Source organism: Electrophorus electricus, chromosome 2, assembly GCF_013358815.1.
Source record: "Electrophorus electricus isolate fEleEle1 chromosome 2, fEleEle1.pri, whole genome shotgun sequence".
Taxonomy (NCBI): Eukaryota; Metazoa; Chordata; class Actinopteri; order Gymnotiformes; family Gymnotidae; genus Electrophorus; species Electrophorus electricus.
The window spans coordinates 17,669,509-17,691,256 of record NC_049536.1 but is presented as its reverse complement, the minus strand read 5'-3'; the positions used below and the strand labels follow the sequence as shown (position 1 = coordinate 17,691,256).

Genomic DNA, 21,748 nt, shown 5'->3' with positions numbered 1-21,748 from the left:
AGACCCTCTGCCTACCCTGCCGATTAAAGCTTGCCAGCTTTCAATTTGTCCACTCATCACCTCGATCATCAATGCCTCACATAGCTCAGTTCATGTTCCTCTCAACTTAAAAGTAGCTGCCATTACCTCAGTCCTGAAGACGTCAGGCCTTGACCACCATTATCTTCACAATTACTATCCTATATGAAACATTCCTTTCCTGAGTAAGATACTGGAACGTGTAGTATCGGCGCAACTCAAGGATCATCTTACCTCTAACAACCTTTTTATGCAGTTTCAGTCTGGTTTAAGAGTAAATCACAGCACTGAAACTGCTTTGGTAAGGGTAATGAATGATTTGCTGTTGGTAGCTGATGCTGGTCTAGTGAACATCCTTGTCCTCCTAGATCTTACTGCGGTGTTCAATATAGTCTTTCATCACACATTGTTGCATAGGTTAGAGTCCCGGAGTGGTGTCACTAACACAGCAATAGCTTGGTTTAGGTCATATCTCACCAACAGGCAACAATTCGTCACTCTTGGAACCTTCAGGTCAGATACTTCTGCTCTCACTCATGGTGTACCCCAGGGTTCAGTTAATAACATCACCTAAATTAATAACATCAACAAAATTGCCTTCTTCCACCTTAAAAATATTACCAGACTGCATCCCTCACTCCCTGATTCTGTAGCTGAAACTCTAAATTCATGCTTTTATTACATCTAGACTGGATTACTGCAGCTCAGTTCTGGTTGCGCTCCCTCCTAGTCTTCTCAAGTAGCTCCAAAATGTGCAGAATTCAGCAGCAAAAGTCTCACGCACACCAGCTCATGCAGGCACATAACAACCCCCCCACCCCCCCCCCCAGGTTTCATCTAAAAAAAAATAAATTAAAAACACTGGCTCCCAGTCCATTATTGCATACAATATAAAATCTTACTCTTGGTTTTTAAATCTTTACATGGTCTGGCTACTGATTACCTCTCTACTCTGTTTTCCAGACACAATTCCTCATGGAATTCCAATTCCAGTCTGCCCATGCTCATTTACTCCCTGTTCCTCCTGCCAAACTACGCACGTATGGTGATAGAGCTTTTACCGTTGCAGGCCCAAAGCTATGGAACTCCATCCCCTTGCACCTCCACCTCTAATCATCACTATCCACCTTCAAAAAGTATTTAAAAACTTTTTCAGACTGCCTTTCCGGAACTGAAAATCCTTTTATTTCTACTGCTTCACTGCTTTATTTTAATCATAGTTGTGTTTTTATTCTTCTAATCATTACTATAATTTTTACCATGTCTTACTCTCTAATTTTATTTTCATTTACCTACTGTGTTGTCATTTTATTATTCTTATGTTTTACCCTGTTATTCTTTCTTATAATTCTTATCATGATGTTTCTATTTGCTATTGTAAAGTGTCCTTCAGTATCCTGAAAGGCACATTATTATTATTATTATTATTATTATTATTATTAATAATACATTTTATTTATATTATTAGATGTTACTTGACATGTGCACTGCGAAATGCACAATGCAGGCTCATTTTCTTTTCATGTCCTGTCAAAATAGTTGCATTGTTGATTTTTTGCATTGCTGAAGTTCCATGCATTGCTGAACACATTTGTAGTCCCGGTTAATGAATACTTGGTAAAACAGTAACATACTCAGGTCAAAATCTCTTGTTGTGCATGTATGCTTCTAAAAAAGATTTTTTTTAAATAATGAGCAAATGTGATCATTTTACTCGCACTGCAGAACCCTGATAATCATTTTATGATTCTGTAAATTTCTATACACAGAGTGATAAAATTTAAACTGAAGCTCCACCCAACCAGGCCTTGTACTCATTTGTAAAAAGTCATGTAGATAAAAAGTATGTAGACCTCAGCATGTAGACCGAAGCAAAATTAAGAAAGCAAGTATTCAGGTTTTAAATAACCCATTTCCATTTTCTCATCATGAATCTAAAAAGGTTCCCAACCAACAAAGTATCTGTACAAGCTACATCATCACATTATATTTTATTATTAGACTTATTAGGCGCTTTTATTATAAGACTTAACCCTTGCACTCTCAATTTGTGCATTCAATTTGGTTCTTAAGTGAATGAATGATGGTACCTTTTTGCAAGCAAGCATCTCACTAAAGCTAAATTTGGTGTTCCACAAGGCTTAGCCCTATGTTGATTGCTGTTCATTGCACATGCAGCCACTAGGTGGTACCATCTGCAAGTATGGCAAGTACAACCTACACAGGTAAAACCTTTTAAAAATTAGTGTTTGGGTGCAAGATATGAGATGTTAAATAATAGACAGCCATTCTTATTGCCATGATTTGACATATATAACCAAGACATTTGAAGCTAATATAGTGCATTTTTAACCATGGTTGTGGAACCTGAGCTCTCTGCAGTTAAGTTTATACTTGCCTTTGATTTTCTGCTTGTACTCCTCTGGTCGGTGCAAATACATGGCTGCAGCATCCCCATTCAGGGGGTCGATGGGGTTGGGATATGCCAGTAGCTGTGGCAGGAACGATTCAAAAATATTGGTGAGATCTGTAAAGTGTAAAGGAAAAGCAGATACACATAAATAAAGGTGAAAGGTGACAGTGAAATGTTAATGTCAAAGCTGAATGGGGGTTCTGCCTAATACATGAATATAACTACAGGAAAATGTTACAATTATAGTGGCCCTAATTTAGTACTGTGTACCCTCCATTTGCAAAGTAACAAGGATCTGAGAACATCTTCAGATCCCTCAAAGTACCTGGTCTCCATTTGCAAACAGTTCCTTTTCATCTTCCAGCTTGTTAAATAAGGTTTTGGTCAGAAGACCAAATGAGAATTACAAGAGCTCAATTCTGTGCCCAGTAAAGTAAACAATCTGTAAGTAGACTGTTAACCTGCTACTGGACCCGCTCCCTCTAACAGGCCCGTGGGTAGGACCAATCTGGCATGATCAAATAAATCAGTTGATAGCATCAAATATTCTTAAAATACAGTCCATCTATCAACATATTAGTCCTAATCAATTGTAATTTACCTGCTTACCGATTTTCAGTCGGCTACGTGCAACCTTTCACCAGAAATCCCACGCTGAATACACCGTGGTTTTTTTGGGGTTCATTTCCACAACAAATCATGTCTGTCCGTTTAAATGGTCTTTTAAAACATGCTTCTGCTATAAGATAACTTCAGATTTTATCATCATAGAAAATTAAAATTACCATCAAAGCAACTGTGTGACATGTTCAAATAGTATACAGAATGTCAGTAAAGCTCCTTATTTGCTTGCTTAAGTCTTGGTACAAAAACACATGTTCCTTTCCTTCATAACCTAATACAAAATATGCAAGCCTTTAGTTACCACAAAATGCAAATTACTCACGTAGCAGTGTTCCTGAATAGAAAGATAACACCCCCCTTTCTTAGATTCCATGCTTGCTGTTGGGCCATAAAGAGCTATTTTCTTTGAGTGATGCTCGTTCACACCTATTGAGTACCAAGGTGTTTGGGGGGGGGGGGGGGGGGGGGGGGGGGGGCTATCATATTACTTCACAAATATTTTCCAGGCGCAATCAGCATGATTGGCAGCTGTTTCCACAAAAGAGGATGCTTAGATGAAAACATCACTTGCCTTATTTGTTTACCCATTTAGTCAGACCATCACTTGCGCACTGTAATCGATAGAGTGCAGTACATGCCTGTGACGCTGTTTTATGAAACTGACATAGCCATAGTTTTAAGAATGATTTGATCACCAATACTATTGGGCATTATGAAAACGAAGAGGCTTATTTTAGCTGAGGTCTATGTGGAGTTGTCTGGGTGAAGTTATGAGCTGGAAGTTGAGAGATGGTTCAGTGGTTTCTAGCATGGACTAGCTACATTGCAAATCGGTGGATGTTTCCATTCACTGCTGGAAAAATTCATAATTTCCCACGTTTTTGGGTACTTTGGACATGTCTAGGACACCTAGTGGGAAAATACTGTTTAGCTCCTGTGCAATTTCATGTATTTGCTCAAAATTGTTTACTTTATTTGAGAAGACCCTGGTGAATGAGGAAATGCAGAGCATGACTGAAAATGAATCTTCAGCATCCAAATACACATTATAAACCCCCAAAATAAAAGGTGCTTTTTGTATTATTTACATTTTCATCTGTTTTAGATGAACATTACTGTTAGCCAGTATATTTTATACTACTTGTCTTTCCAACATCTTGACACTACCTTCAATGCAATCTTTGCTCAATGCTGTTCCTAGCCTCATTTTATTCTGTTTTGTTTTCAGACCCTTTCTCTGAGTTTTGTCTTCTGCTTCCTTTTCATGTTTTGATTGTGTATGCATTATTGTTATCTGCCTGATATATTGCCTCTGCCAGCTAAAACCAAAATGTAGATTGATGAGTGTAGCCCACTATACTACTTTCTACAAAATGGTACTCTTCCCTACTGCCCGAGAGTAAAAGACCATGCATTAAGATTAAAAACCTTATATAACTGATATATAATGAAATTTGATGAAAAATCCCTAATACAGAATGACCATCTCCCACATTTTGGGGCTAAAATTAAACTGCTAAATTTAAATAAGATTTTATGGTTGGTTTTGTTAATCTGTACTAAAATGGGGAAATCATTTGAGTTTCATTCCTAGAATGGAAGTATCACCAAATCTGCCATGCCGTATAACTCCACAAAGTAGTAGTCTACATCACTCTCTCACACACACACACACACAAACAATATATATATATATATATATATATAAAAAAATACATACATACCATAAAGAGCAGTCCATGTCTGATTTATCACATCTAAACACACAGTCCCAGATCTGCAGTGGGGACAAACAGTTTATATTGCATAACATAGAATACAAAAATACATCTTACCAGCTAGGCAACATATTGTGTCACACTTACTTGAAAATTCAAGTTCAAGGAGCTATTGAACTAATATCTTTGTGCATGTCAGTACTGATATTTTTGGACTACAAGTTTTTTATTTTTTGCCACCTAGTTATTAAAAATAGTTTTTTTAAATAGGAAATTTACAAATAAATTTATAATAAATAATATTACAAATAATAGAAATCAAGATCTAGTATGTTATTTTATTTTTCACCTATAAAATGCAAAGAGACAGCTTTAGAAACAAACAAGCCAAAGGGCATTATAGATGCTCAATAGCACACGGAGTAATATTGAACAGAATACAGTGTAGTTCTGTACTATCTATAATTTGATAAAACTATGACCAACATCAGTGAATGAAACAAAACTAACCATACTTTATTAAAAGAAAAACTATGAATGATAATTATTTCACAAGCCAGTTGTCATTTGATACTATGAAAACTGGATAGTTCACAACATTATGACACATTTACAGTTGTAATCGACAAGATTACAGAACACAGTTAGGACACTTTTTTGGTATAAATCACTCACTCTTAATAACAACAACAACAACAATTTACGTTCCACCTTAAGAGGTTTTACTTCATATTCAAGTTTTTCCTTAAAAATTTTAAATACTTGATTCATTCATGATTAAGTTATTCATCATTTACCAAATTCTTCCAAGCCTTAGCTTCTCAGGCAATAAGCATGCACAGTACAGTGTCACCATGCCTGGCTTATATTTAGACTAGTTGTCTACTTGGGAGCAGAGCAGCCTGAACCACTCACATTATAATCACACACGCATGAGTAATATTTCTTACAATAATCAAACAACATTACAGCTTTGTGGGATGCTAGATATTAACTTGGGACATACTCAGCAGCTTGCATTCACCCAGTTTATGAAACATCTATGGCTGTACTTGATCACCTCAAACATCACCAGAAAACGCAAATCAAGAGATTAAATCAAGAAACAATCTGTTTGTGATTATGGAGTAAAAGCTAATTTTATAAAATATAAAGTGTTAGTGTCCCTAGCACATCCAATATGCACATTTTAAATGAATATGAAAACAAATGTTCCTTATTGCCATAAACACATAGTATGTTTACATAAGGATTCCTGAATGCATCATGTCAATAAAAAATTGGTTGGTTTTATGAAGATAAACTTAAAAGACAGAGTTGCAAATGTTGTGTCGCCAGCAGACTTCACAAAGCACATACCCATTTATTGAACTAAACTCAAAGTCAAACTTACGCTTCATCGATGTTTGGATGAAAGATCTTATTCATGAACCCTGCAACACAAACAAAGAAAGGAGTGAAGCAGGAATTTAAGAGATTTAATTCTACCCTTTAGTTCATACAGTGTAAAAATCTACAAATTAGCAGTATGTCAGATGGTCTCTGGTGAACACAGTGTGATACTGTACCTATAGATGGAGATTTAAATGGGTATTTGTCTGGAAGATCTACTCGTACTTTCCATACACCCCCTTCATATGGTGCTACAACAAGAGAAGAAAAAAATGCTAATAAAAGTAGTCTTAAGATTTGTGATAAGAACTTATTCTATATGTGCTTACTCCAAGAACTTTCACTGTCTTATGACTGGAATATGCTGTACAAAGCTAAATACACATTGAAGTCTTATAGTTTCTACTCATTTGAACAAAGAAATGAAAATTACGTAAATTGATTTTATTTCACATGATACAACATCCTGCCAGATACCTAAACAGAAAAATAAATACTTCATGGACCAAATCCTTTCACCCATATTCTGGGGTACTGGTTCAGTTGAAAGCACAGGATGGGTGACAAATCTAGAAACACTACCACAATTCCACTGACTGTTCCATTTCCTCCAGAAATTGTCAGTGTTTAGGATAATTTACTATGATCAAATTTTTGTTTCAGTAGTTACAGAAACATGTAAACATTACTTCTCAAAAACTTCCACAGGACGTTATTTCAAGACTGAAATAAAGCTTTTTAGAAAAACGTCTGCACCACTAATGTGTCAATGCAACTTTTGGGCCATTAGTTCCATTTTATGTTTTTTTACTCTTAATTAAATTATGGATAGCGAAATGTTTCTGCAGTGTTCCTCACACTTCATATTCTCTGAGTATTCAGCGTTCACCTGTACCAGTTCTCTTTTGTTACTCAAATTAATATAAAAGTGGATTCATAAAGAAACGTTAAATTATCAGACTTGTGGAAGTTGATCCTTTAACCACAGCTACTGCTGTAACTACATTATCAAATAACCACTGGCGTAATACTGTAGCTGTAGGTGTGATACCACTAACGAGTAGATATAAAACATTATTCCTTTAATCAAAAATTGCCATGTGTAGTACTGTGCCTTGGAATGTAAACACTAAATTCACTGAAAACACTGAAAAAAAGTATGCTGTGCATATTTTGGTTGGTAAATGTCAGAGTTCAAAAAACCTGAGCGGAAAGAGGAAACCTGTCAGGCCTAACATCCTAATAGGCTGTTTAGAAGAACTGAGAACTGTTTAGAAAAAAAAGAGGCACAATGATCTTTCTGTAAAACCAAATGCGATATTCAAATTTTCAGAAATTTCAGCAATAAAAAGAAAGGCAATTGGAAGCATTGGAGCCTATGTGACAGTTGCATGCTTCCCCTCAATGGAGTAGAGAATAATAGAGATTTAAAGATTTTAGAATATTTAATGATGCTATTTATCACCCACCAACTGCACCTAAACAACCTTCTATCCTAACCTCTTTTACCTTCACACTATCAGCGGTTTGGGGTTCTTGATTAGGCCTACCTAACAGCATACCTGTCAATCTCAATTAACAATCTTGTTTTGCACTAATTTTTCAAAGTTGGTGCAGGACCTGGACCGTAATGCCTCAGGGCTATGGTGAATTTCGTGCTGTGTTTTCTAAGAGCTCTCCAATACTTTGTATCAAAGTGCTTCTTTTGTTAGGGACAAACCCTATCAATATGTCAATTATCTCCTCCTTTGATCTCTAATGTGTGAAACTGAAATACCACAGCTGTTTCTTCTTAGCAGAAAGTGACCATAAAAAGGTTCCCCTGTTAAATGTCAGATTGTCATCTATGGCTAGGAGTCCAAGGGAGCAAAACTGGTACTGCTTTCTGGGAAGGAGGGATTGCATTATGCTTCCCCCTGTCAACCACAGCAAACACTAGCCTCTGTGCTCATGCTTATTGATGAGTTGGCCCTTTCCTTCACTTACATTCAGCTGTCCTGTGTCACAGCATGTGTAGCCACACAAAAAGACGCTGCTTGGTTTAAAATGCGCACCACACCCTCCTAGCTAGTTTGCCAGTTGGTGGATAGGACGGGGCCAAGTGTGAAAATGAACCTCAGACTGCTTTCTGTGTAAGTCGGGGTACAGTTTATTTGTGGTTTGTGTTTGAAGGGCATTTGATGCCGGGGTTAGTTATGACTGAGTGTAATTTGTCATCAAGAGGCAAGTTGTGGGAGGTAGGTGCAGTTGGCATTTGATTGATGTGGTGTAGTTGTGGTTGAGGGGCATTTGATATGATACAAAGTTCCACTTACATTACACCTTTCTCAGTACCAAAGGACACTTTACAAGCAACACTGCAAAATATGTTTACATCCAGTCAACACACCAATGAGAAGTGGCAGCCAGCTCTCAACCAGAAACCACAGCAGTTGCAGGAATTGGAGAGGGTATAACAGAGCGGGAGGCAATTCGAAGGCCTGGAGGAAATCCATGCAGACATGGAAACCACCCAAATAGGGACACAAACCTAACACCCAAGCGCTGACAGGCATATATACTTACCACCACACCACTGTGCTGCAAAATCATGGTTGTGTTTAAGCAGCATTTGCTTTGGAGGTAGCTGTGTTTTAGAAGTACTTGTCTGTAGGTAGTACTTTGAGTTTAGGGGTAATAATGTATGGAAAACTTGTAGAACTGCTAATGTCTATTCGGTGGTTGAGATTCAGGAAAATCCTACTTTGGAGGTCTGGTTGTTTTGGATGTATGAATTTTACAATCTACAAGTTGTAGTAGGTACTGAAGGACAAATAGAAGGTTGAAAGCGATATAGATGTGATTGGGAGGTACTGTTTATTTATTTGATATTTGAGGCATTTTATTCATCTCTCGATTCTCCCATAGACAGCCACTAATCTTTTTAACTCCGTGAATTTTCAAGATATGGGTATCAAATCTGCCATAAAAACGGAATGAAACTACATTTCATATGGTTGGTGCTTATTTTATCCTTTCCTTCTTCGCTCAAATCAGTTTACTGTATAAAGTACATATCTGCATGTCATACTAACAGATAAATTGATAATCAGCTAAAAATGGTGATCATTTCAATGTTACTTCAATGTTAGAGTGGGTTTTGGGAAGCAAAATGACTTTAGTTATTATTTTTCCTTGTGAACTTTTCACATGCTCTCACCTAGTTTTTAAGTTTTGGACCCACCAAATCTTTAGCCTTAGTGCAACCTCTTACTTACATCCCGCCCTCTCATCGAGCTATCCAGTGCTTTCTTCTCCATAGTCATATATGGGGCATATTTTTCAAACTGCTCTAATTTTTTATTCAGATTTCAAGCTCAAATATTAAGTTTAACAGCAATAAGTATTTTATCCCTCCTCCATCATCCCTGTTTAATATTCAAATCCTTTTCATTCCTATATGTTACAAGATAGGATACCAACCTAGGTAGTTCTAAGACTAACCTAACTAAACTGTTGTTTGCTCAGGTTTTAAAACCCTCCTTCCTAGTATAGAAATAAATTGATCTGAATAATCCTTATAGTTTCCACATATATGCACAAAACCTGTTAGCAAGATTCAACAGATGACCCCAAACACTCAAGTTTACATCAAACTGTAGTTCATACTTATGGCACTCCTGTGTTTAATTCTTCTTTCTTTCCATTCATTATGCTGTCCACCTCCCATAGAAACCTATTTTTTCATCACTCCCTATATTTTAAATAAACTTCCGTTAAACTTGGCATAAGTATAAAACAGTTGATCCCAAGCAGCAAATTGTACTTCATATTAACGGCACTGTATATTCCACCTTCTATCCATTTTTTCAGCCATCCATGCTGTCAGAGACTGGCTGATCTTGATAATCAGTGAGTTTACAATCTAGTTTTCAATTTTGATATATAAACTCTATAGCTAACTTCAAATGCCCCTTATCTGTTGGGCCTGGTTCATGTTTTTTTTTTTGTTTTTTTTTTTTTTTTTTTTTTATCCTTGCATCTTTGAAGAGAGTCCGTATGATATTAATCCTTGAGTTTTGAGGGCAAGTGTGAATTCTGAGTCATCAAACATTATGTAAATCATAAAGTATATATTTGCACTCCATACTAATAGCTATACAGTCAGTGGGCATTAGCAAGTCAGCTCAAAGTTTGGTTAAGCACCAATGGTACCCGTCTCTCCCCCACGCTTGGTTCACAATATGACAATCAGCCAGGATTTTGCTGTAGCACACCAAATCCCGCGTCACATATGAATATCTTTGGTCATGAATCAGGATCAAAGGATGCACAATATGACAATCTCTGGTGGCCGATTTAGTGTCTCTGTGATCAAAGATGAACTTTAGAAATATGGCAGTGTGGGCACTCCTACAAGGCCAGACTAAAACCCACCAAGCAGAGGACATCATTGGTTTACATAAAACTCATGGGACAACTACAAATACTGGCCATGGTCTTGTTTTTGTTTTCGCAACCAAATGTGCTGCTGGAGTCCAAACATGTACTGATGACATATAGTGAATGGAGTCATCATTTCCTATAATCACACATATATTGTTAAAAATTCTATCAAAGTCTGACTATAAAACCACACATCACACAATTCTGCCAAGATGTTACTGTCATCATCTTGTACACTAACATGTAACAGTCTTATAAGACCACTGAAATCACAGTGTAAGCCCATCATAACCCTTCTGTTCTTTCTTCCATCCCTCCATCTTCACATATAAATCCACAAATTTTACTGATGGATTTTTAAGAGTAAATCAAAGTATAATATTTAGCATGATATTCAAATTATGTCCCAAAATAAATATGTGAAATTCAAAAATCCACGTTATCAACACAAATATCCTCCACAGCCAAATGGTACTCAGTTACAAATACCACTCCTTAGCCCATTGCTAGAAGACCCTCAACAAATCCTCCTCAGCTTTTATTAGCCCAATGTCAATTGCATCTAAATCACAACTACTGCACAGCCAAATGCCACTCAACCACAACTACCCCGACAAACATAGGCTCAACTTCAACAACCACCATGCTTAAATTCCTCTCTAAAACAAAAACCCCCACCAACTAAATCAAACATTGTCACAAAGCAGCTTTACAAATGTCCAAGTCTAAGCCCAAGTCCAAACTTCCTAGAGCATAAAGAAGAAACCTTGAGAGGAACCAAGATTCGGGGGGGGGGGCATCTTCCTCTGGCTGACGACGGTCACCACATGTCTTTCAATCCATTATCTGGACAGATAAATGTCCTTAAAGCAAAAATACTGCTTGACAACAGAATGAATCTGCTTTACTAATACGTTTCACAGCCAACTGCCAAGTTATCCAGTGTTATCCAAGTTTATCTTGACCACAATCACCGCTGCAGCCAAACACTCCCAATCAAAACTATCCCACAGTAAAATGCCAACTTTACGGATGTCACAACTTAAGAAAAACAAAAAACAAGAACAAAAAAAAACCTCAACCACAATTACACTGACCATCCAGTAATTGTCACTCAACTTTGACTTCTGAAAGCCAACTGGCACCCAACCTGAACAAACCCAGATCCAGAGGTAGATAGAGTAGCCAAAAACTGTACTCAAGTAAAAGTAACTTTAAAACAGTAAGAACTCAATTATAAGTAAAAGTAGTAATTGAAATTATTACTTAAGTAAAAAGGCTACTCAAGTTGTAAGTTACTTCATCTGAACTCATATTATATATATATATATATATATATATAAAAAAAAAAAACACACACACACACACACACACACACACACACACACACACACACACACACACACACACACACACACACACCCCCCCCCCCCCCCCCCCCCCCCCATTATTCCACAAGCGTATTTGTGAAGTCAGACACTGATGTTGGACGGGAAGGCCTGGCTCACAGTCTCCGCTCTAATACACCCCAAAGGTGTTCTTTCGGGTTTAGGTCAGGACTCTGTAGAGGCCAGTCAAGTTATTCCACACCAAACTCGCTCATCCATGTCTTTATCCTTGGACTTTGCTTTGTGCACTGGGGCACAGTCATAAGGGAACAGGAAGTGGCCATCCCCAAACTGTTCCCACAAAGTTGGGAGCATGAAAATGTCCAAAATCTATTGGTATGCTGAAGCATTAACAGTTCCTTTCACTGGAACTAAGGGTCTGAGCCCATCTCCTGAAAAAAACATCCCCACACCATAATCCTCCCTCCACTAAACTTTACACTTGGAACAATGCAGTCAGACACGTACCGTTCTCCTGGCAACCGCCAAACCCAGACTCATCCATCGGATTGCCAGACGGAGAAGTGCAATTCACCATTCCAGAGAACACATCTCCACTGCTCTAGAGTCCAGTGGCAGCGTACTTTACACCACTGTATCCGATGCTCTGCATTGTTCTTGGATGCATCTGCTGTGCCATGGAAACCCATTTCAGCTCTCTACGCACTGCTCTTGAGCTAATCTGAAGGCCACATGAAGTTTGGAGGTCTGTAATGATCGACTCTTCAGAAAGTTGGTGGCCTCTGCACACTATGCACCTCAGCATCCGCTGACCCTGCTGTCATTTTACATGGCCTACCACTTTATGGCTGAGTTGCTGTTGTTCCCAATTGCTTCCACTTTGTTATAATACCACGGACAGTTGACTGTGGCATGTTTAGTAGCGAGGAAATTTCCTGAAGACGTGTTGCACAGGCGGCATCCTATCACGGTACCACACGAATTCACTGTGCTCCTGAGAGAGACCCATTCTTTCACAAATGTTTCTACAAGCAGTCTGTATGCCTAGGTGCTTGGTTTTATACACATGTGGCCATGGAAGTGATTGGAACACCTGAATTTAATGATTTGGAGGGATGAATGAATACCTTTGGCAAAATAGTGTGTGTGTGATATATATATATATATATATATATGAATGAAGAGAAGGTTATTCAAAATTGTAGTAAAGTACAAACTTTTCAGACAGAAGTCCTTCATCAGCTATGCAAGCAAACGTTGACAACAGAATAAATATACATTCTGATGACCTTGTAAATGTACTCGAGGAGTATAAAAAGTACCCTTTTAACGCAACTCTTAAAAGTACAATTTGTTCAAAAGGTTACTTAAGCAGATTACTTAACGGAAAAAATGTAGAGCATTACTACCCATCTCTAACCACATCTATATATGTCCTTCAACCCGTTATCCTCATTACTATATGAAAGGCAAAGAAAGATTGCTTACCTGGCTTGCAAATTCAACCAAATTATTTAATGAACTTCTCTTTAATTATTATTATTATTAGAATCAAATTATTAATTTGGAATCCTTTCACAACTACAGCTATAGAGCTAGATTCACCAAACTTTGCACAAATGCCCAGTCTCTAACTGAAGGATGTGCTCATGATTTTGAAACTGACCAACTTTACACTTCTCATATAGTGCCTGTCAAATTCCCTGCCCTGACTTTAAAAAAAATTGATCAAATGATCAAGATTTAAAATTATTATGGTCAAGCAAACAACCAAGAAGGATTTGTCATTTGTCAAGCTATACACAAAATAATTCCATGTTACAGAAATGATATCAATTATATTTGCATCAATATCAGCAATTTTGTCTCAAAGAAATTTGACACTCTACATAGTTCACTATCAAACATCCATAATGCAACTGTATGCTACATTTTCTAGTGCATAACCATGAATGCAATGTGAAGAGGTCTCAAAGAAGAATCATTACATCATCTGTCAGATATATGAAGATGGCACAAGAAGGAAATAAACAACTTGCATCTTACATCTCACATATTACCTGTTCTTGCATACCCATGGAATTGACATTACTGAAAGCAAACACCATTTTTTGTATTCTTAAAAATGCAATCAAAATGACATGCTTCTTCCCTATAACAAATCATTTAGGCTAACTATAAAGTACAATCTTCTGCATGTCTGAAAATTAACCCCAAAAGAAAGGGAAAACCATTAGCACCAATTTTAAAAGAAATCAAAATTGTGGCTTATATTCCACAGATATACACCTCCCCTACATGGAAGTTTAGCAAAATGTGTTAACCAGTATTAAACCATTTAGACATTGCACTATCAGCATAACACTTTTGTTTGAATTTATAAGGAGCTAAGATATATATCCTGTATAGTCTACAAACTTAAAATACAAATCTATAGACTATACATTGTGTAAGCCTAAGACAAATGTACCAATGTGTAAATAGTCATAGTTTATTGAAACATATAATTACGGTACAATTAAAATTCAAACTTACTTCCTTGTGGTCCATAAAACTTCACTACGAATTCATTAAGCCCACTCAAAATTGTGACTTCATGTTTACTCTCAATGCTGAATGGAAAAAGTTAAGGTCAGTTCAAAAATATTTCGGTCAACACTCAAAAATAAATAAGGACAATTCAAGATAAACCAAAAGTGAGTGCTTGAATCTGCATGATCACTTTTCTGCTAAGAGCATTGGCAACACATACAAACGCAATAACATTCTGTAATATTAATGAGAGGTAGACTTCAAAATGCTTCAAAAAGGTAAAAAATAATTTTCCAATGTCAAAAATGTAGATTGAAGTTCTTAAAACAACTTAAGCGTAATTGGGATGTACCAGGAAAGGGTTAACAACAGAAACTTTATTCTGAATTATTTTACAATACTAGAAAAAATATGGCATATGTTTTAAATTTTTATAGAGCAGGCCAAAAACCAGGTGAAGCATAAGACAAATTAATCATCTCATCATTTTATATTTTTCACAGATAATCTAACAGGCATGACAGATTAAAAGCAAATGCTCCACCTTGATCATTTTTAAAATATTTTTCCACAAGATGCCTATTATGCATTTGTATGATAAGAACATGCTGAATGAGTGGCAACTCCTTTTCAATTATAAGCGTAAATAAAGGAAAGAATGTGAATGTAATTGGAAACAATTATTATTATTATTATATTATTATAAACATTATTATTTCCTACTCATAAGAGTTTTGAAAAACAAAAATCAATCTGGGCTGCATTAATGCATACTTAATACACATACTGAATAACTTATGATTCTGATTGTATTCTTATTAATCAAGGAATTAACATGATGCATCAAGTGTGAATAATACTGGACAAAATAGCAGGCCCTTCTTTTACCATGCCACATTAAAGGAATATTTCAGTATTTTTCAACCCAAGATATCTACCGCATTGTAACATACTGGCAATTATCTTGGATTTCAGATAAACAGTGTTAAAGTGAACAAGTACAAATTGTTCAAAAATTGTCTTAAAACTGGAGGTGCACATAGGGTTTAAAGGCTTAGATTTAGGCTTTGCTAGCAATATTGTTTTTATTTTATAAATTCTGTTCAAATATCATTGTACTGAAATTCACTGTAATAACCCTTATACTACTCATGTTTAGCTGTACAAGCTTTTAAATGCTTTAGAATGCAAACAATAGTTCAGTAAGTACTGTAAGATGGCAAGAAAAGAATGTTCCAGCAGACACCATCATCAAAAATATATAACCAACCCTCCTAATTACTGAGGTGAGGTCCTTCACCCACACCTATTGCTAATAGGTAATATGAAATAATAGCCATGCAATACCTATATGACATGCAATATCCACAGACTAAAGTGCTAAATAAAAGTGCTGAAGTGCATAGAATGCAAAAATTGTGTATTCTGTTAAGCCCCTTACTGAGTTAATACTGTCTTTGGAAGCCACATGAACATCATAACTGTGCAATGGGAGTTTCATGAAATGGGTTTTTATTGATGAGAAGCTGTACTCAAGATAAGCTCACTATACCCAATGACAGGCATCAGCTGGAATGGTGTAAATCACACCACCACTGGATTCTGGAGCAAGTCAAAAAGTTCTGTACAGTACGGCAGTGTTCTCTGGAGTCATGGATCACAATGCTTCAAACTTTTTTGGCAACCTTCTGGTTCCAGCATTACTGTGCCAAGTTCACACAAGGAGACATGGTTTGTTGAGTTTAGTGTGGGACACTTTTAACCAAATATTGTTTGGTTGTTTTTATATACATCTCCGAAGACGTTTCCACATGAATTGCATGAATATTTTCAGAACTGTGGGTTTCCTAAAGAAGTCATAAATTATGCATTTTTCCTGTTTTACCTGTTCAGAGTGGACACACTGACTTTTAAACAATTTACTGTTCAAACAAGAATTCCTTTGGTGATTATTTATCATCCTACAAATAAAACAGTGGCTATTATACTTAAACACTTCAGTACACCATGATGATACAGAGACTACATCCATTTTTAAGGATCCTCCACTGCTCTCCTATGGATAAGATTTTATTCATTTATTTATTTAAATCAAAGAGATGCTCATCAAGAGTGAGATAAATGACCATTCAGATAATAACTATGATTCTGCAGCCTACATCCACTCTAGATGTGCTACATGTAAATTTAGCAACACAGCCACTAAAATAATTGGCGCAAAAGGATCAATTGTCATCATCCCTACTCATGCATTACTGCAGGAGTTGTCTGCTGTATTACTTGCAAGAGATGATCATCTTTACATTGGAGAAACCAAGAGAAGACTTGCTGATCAGTTTGTTAAGCATCAGGCCATCAGAATTAAGGATATGTTGTGTCCAGTGGCAAGACATTTTAACACTAATGGACACTGCAATAATGACATCTGTTTGCACTGTCAGTTATTGCTATGGCAACAATGAAATTAGGAAGAACTGATCTACACTCTTAGAATTTTAGAACCCATGGAATGAATGTTATGATTTAAACATCTACTTTATCAAATATAAACTGAGTCCTCCTCTTAGAAGCAATTTGCTTGCACAGGTAATGAAGGACCTCTGGCTAAAACATCCTGTTTCTCTCAAAACCTTGTGTATTTCTGATGACAACTGATAGAGCACAAGTGTTGACGGGACACACAGCAACAACTGTAATGTAGTGTCAGAATATCATTCGGACTAGATAAGTGTGGTTGGATAGTTACAAGGAGAGGGAAGCACTAAGAGGATCATACTACCAGAAGGTAACATATCAGATATTGAGGACATCTACAAGTAAGTCTGAATCCCTCGGGCAAATGGAAATCGGGAGGCCATAAGGAAAGCAGCCAGACCGAAATATCAACAAAGCATTTGGAGTTAGCTGAATGGGAAGAACAACTTCTGGGCTATCAAGACCTACGCTCTATCAGTTATCAGATATCCAGATGGTATAATTACCTGGCCAAAGGAAGACATAGAAGCAACTGATATCAAGAAAAGGAAACTCAAAAACTAAAAAAACAAGGAAATGGAGGGTTTCATCCCAAATCCAGCACGCTGACACTATTATACACTAAGCAGGAAAAGGGGGTTGAAGGATTGGGAGCATCTGTGCCACAATCAGGATCAAACATCCAAGAGCCGGGAGTACGGCAGGAAGATGGCCCCGAGTGAAGAGGTGCTTAGTGAGTACCTCAGACAGCAGAAGATGGGAATGAGGAGGAGCAGGAACCATCAAAGTAGGACAAACCCCTAAATGGTACGTACCACCGGCAAACAGCGGAAGGGCTGACATGGAAAGGTCCTACCAATGGCTGCAAAGGGCTGGATTAAAAGACAGCACAGATGCACTAATCATGGCAACACAAGAACAAACATTAAAAATGAAATCAGGAGAGTCTGGAATTTAATACATCAGGCAGGACCACAGATGCAGGCTGTGCAATGATGCCCCCGAGACAATCCAGCATGTAACAGCAGGACACAGTATGCTAGCTGGTACAGTGTATATGAACGCCATAACCAAGTGGCTGGCACTGTATACAGAAAAATCTGTGCTGAGTACAGGCTTGAAGTTCCAAGGTGGTAATGACCAGGCTAAGCTCCTGGGGGACTTCCAGATACATACACACATGATTGTAACCAACTGGACCTAGCAGTGATGTACAAAAAGCAGTAGAGGGCTATAGTGATAGATGTGGCAATCCAAGTGAATGCAACATCAGCAGCAAGGAACATGAAATACCAAGGGCTGAAAGAAGAGCTAAACAAGATGTGGCAGCTGTGGTTCCCATGGTAATTGAAGCACTGGGATTTTCAATGTAGAGTACCTGATGTTACAGTTTTCGTTAACCTTCACCGGATTTATCCACCAAAGGACTGCTAGCCTCATTGTAAATGCTGATCTACTGCATAGAACATTTTCAGAATAACAGGCCGTCACAAACATCAATCAGTAGCAAAGAGACGTAGTCTATGGTTCACTGGCTCAAAGCTGTCAAATACTGCAAATCAATCTTTAAGCAAGTTAGCATCAAAAGGCCACAACGTGGCACATAGATCTGCATCTTACCATCTCCAGAAAGGTGCCATGTAAGATGACTAGGCTCCAATTACTATTTGCACTCAGCATGACAACCAAATGGCCTGATAAAACTGGGACAGTAGCTATTTTACAAGTCATGTCCCTCTGTCCCAACAATTAGACTTCAAGTAAAGACAAATACTAAAAGGGAAATAAACAAAATAGAATACAAAAGCAAGGGAAACTCATTTACTGCAAAAAGCTCTTAATCTTGTAGTGAAATATCTTCTACCACTAGACAAATCTGAACAGATAGCCTAGAATGCAAGCTACCTGTCAAAATTCAGTCAGAATGAGAACCAGCAAAAATACATAAGATACCCTGTAAGTAAGTACAGGCAGAAATGACGGGAAAAAATATAGCAAGGGATTAAGAAAGTCTGCAAGAAAAAAAAAATGATTTGCATGGGGTAGAGACCCAGGCCAAAAATAAAATTTCCTACTGCAGTTTTCCAAAAGACAAGTTCTTTAAGTTCGTATCATCCTATCATCCATCGGCAGTCATAATATTAAACTGACTGTTCAATAAAGCTAAACCCATCAATTTACCCCATTCAGCAGCAGCAAATACTTAAATATAGAGATAAAGTGTGTGTAGTGGTGGTGGTGGTGGTGGTGGGGGGGGGGGGGTAGCCAATCAGTGTCAAATTCTTTCTGACATTTGTGAAAAGTTCTGATTGGAATAATTGCTACTGGGATATTAAGTCTGATATTATTTGAGAAAATGGGCTACAATATACAATTAATAAAATAATACGAATGTTGCCAAAATGGGTTTTATTAGTACTGTTTGTAATAGTTGTTCAAGGAATGTCAAAATAAGATGCATTTAATCAGGTAGTTATTAAAACGTATTATTTACCAATTTAGTCCTCGATATGAACTCGTCTTCCACTTTTATAAGCAGTACTTGAGCCACCCTCAACTTCTATTCCCAACCTCCTACAGCTTCCGGATAGTAACAGGCTGTCCAATCAGACTGACTTCTTGTACCACAGACAAAAACAATAGCTAGTCTATCGAGTCTCAGTCCTGTGTACCTTCAAGAAATTCTTAAGCATTACATTTGTGTTTAGAACGTTTGCCATGATTTGTTTTCAATTTAAAACAATATGACAGAAAACGACGTCATTGATATTTATACATTAAAACGTTGTCGTCTGGCGTGAAAGCTTGTAGGAAAATGGTGTAATTTAAAAAAATTAATCACAATAAGTTGTACATTGGCTATAATTCTCGATATAAAAGTGTCTAAACATTAACGAAAACTCGCAACCACCGTCGTCATACTAGCTAACTAGTTAGGTTAACTAGGTTACCTTTGACAAAACGGAACTGAACCTTCACATCATTTTTGGCCAGCCAGCTAAGCAAGCTATCCAGCATAGAGACATCTATGTTAGCTACAGTTCACGCCGTAAAGGTAGAAATACATTATTTACATTATTATAACAAAGACAACCCCACAGCAAAGTTATTTCGCTGTACCGCAGTTTGTGGAAGTTACCAAATATGTTCATTATGGGCAAGACGATCACGTAAATTAAACGTACATCTTTCAACAACAAATTCAGACTGCAACGCTAGACGAAAAACAAAATGGACCCTCAAGGCATTTGTAACAAATTATTGCGTAGCTACCTAACGTTAGCTAGCCACCTGACGCTAACCATATTGGCAAATGTTTATCGAGACAAATATATTTTTTAAATCCAGTCGACTGTGGTAATTTATTAAATTGTCACATCGAACCTCTGATGTGCAGCTATGAGGTAGCTAGTTAGCTAGCGAGCTAACTGGAGTTCACCATAATCGCGCGAATCAGTGTTTCGTGTCTTCTACTAGTTAGCTAACTAGTTTGTTTTGTATTAAGAACTAGTTCGGTACAATATGGCTATTTAAATCGACATCATGCTGAAAATGGGGCCCAGTTGTTTTTGCATTATCTTGGACATCCAGTTAGCAAGCTAAACTCTCTTAGCAAGATGTAATGCATTATCCAGGATATCAAAATAGACCTCACTGGTCATAACCATAAGAGCTGTTTTTGAACAGAGCAGCACATAAGGGGCTCTAAACCGCGCGTTATACTGTGTATGACTATGTATGTGACGAATAAACCGCACTTGAACTTAAACTAGTGAATGATGTCCATGATACAGCAAACAGGTAACAGCTAGCTAGCTACTGTAGCTGTAATATTAAGATGGCTAGCTAGCTAGTCAAAGGAGCCCTTCATAAGGACTTAAGAATTACTCAGGTATAACAACTTTGTTAGGTCAACATTGGATAGTCTTTCATGCCCCAACATAATAAGCTAAACATAAACTTCATGTCGCATAATGCAAATTTCGCCTGCATAAAGTGATACTCCGACCTATCGAGCAATTCAGCCAGCTAGCTAGCTAGGCGACTTGGATAGCTAGTTAGCTAGCTAGCAATATGGTGCGATAGTTATTGACAGTACTTCCACCAACAAAAAATATCCATTTACATTTGTTGATAGTTAAATACTTGACCATCTACTATTGCACACGGCAGGTATTATTCTAAGTCAGGAACACAGTCTGCAAACTTAAAACGACTTTCTGACTGCAGCTAGTATTACTGATAAAATGTATATTTCTGTTTATGTTCCAAAGGATACAGTTTCACCACGTCGGTATCCATTCGCCTTTTACCTGGACTTGGAGACGACATTTTTATATCTCTTGTTGAAATGCCAGCCTCTTCCGAGTTTAACTGTCAAAGTTACCTCTAGCAAATCCCTATAATATTGTGCATTTATATAAGCGAACTGTCGATTGCAAATTACTCGACCTCAACTTCTTTCCGCAGCGATTTCCTCGGCTTGATAGCTCTATGCTCACTCTGCTTTGTCGTGTACTATCCCGAAACATCCTATCCTTCCGCGCATGTCGTCATATTAAAGAGACGGCAAATGAACTCGCGCACTGTATCAACCGTACAACCATCCTAATGCAATGGCTGCTTTTGAACACCAACAGAGCGATAAAGAGTGATGGTGTGTGTTTGTAATATCATACGGTTTTTGGAGAGTAGGGCGAAATTAGACAGATAGACAGGCACTTACAAAATATTGAACATACTGCAAATTGCAAAGAACTGTTCAGTTCAGAAACCTTTTTTTCCATTTTAACTATTTGTTT

General features: G+C 37.3%; 1 protein-coding gene across 2 annotated transcripts in view; it reads right to left on the bottom strand.

Annotated features, from left to right (window-relative positions):
• Positions 1-21,488, bottom strand: part of ube2h (ubiquitin-conjugating enzyme E2H (UBC8 homolog, yeast)) — a 40,106-nt gene extending 18,618 nt beyond the window's left edge. The window contains exons 1-6 of one of the 2 annotated variants that reach the window (XM_035520695.1): positions 21,226-21,487; positions 14,475-14,551; positions 6,342-6,416; positions 6,167-6,206; positions 4,780-4,832; positions 2,417-2,545 (exon numbers count right to left, since the gene is read on the bottom strand). In XM_035520695.1, the coding sequence (XP_035376588.1) occupies positions 2,417-2,545; positions 4,780-4,832; positions 6,167-6,206; positions 6,342-6,416; positions 14,475-14,551; positions 21,226-21,278 (427 nt within the window). In that variant the 5' untranslated portion in view covers positions 21,279-21,487. Of the gene's footprint in view, positions 1-2,416; positions 2,546-4,779; positions 4,833-6,166; positions 6,207-6,341; positions 6,417-14,474; positions 14,552-21,225 lie in introns of both variants that reach the window. The other variant, XM_035520700.1, reaches the window with a different exon arrangement.
• Between the last annotated feature and the right edge of the window lie 260 nt (positions 21,489-21,748).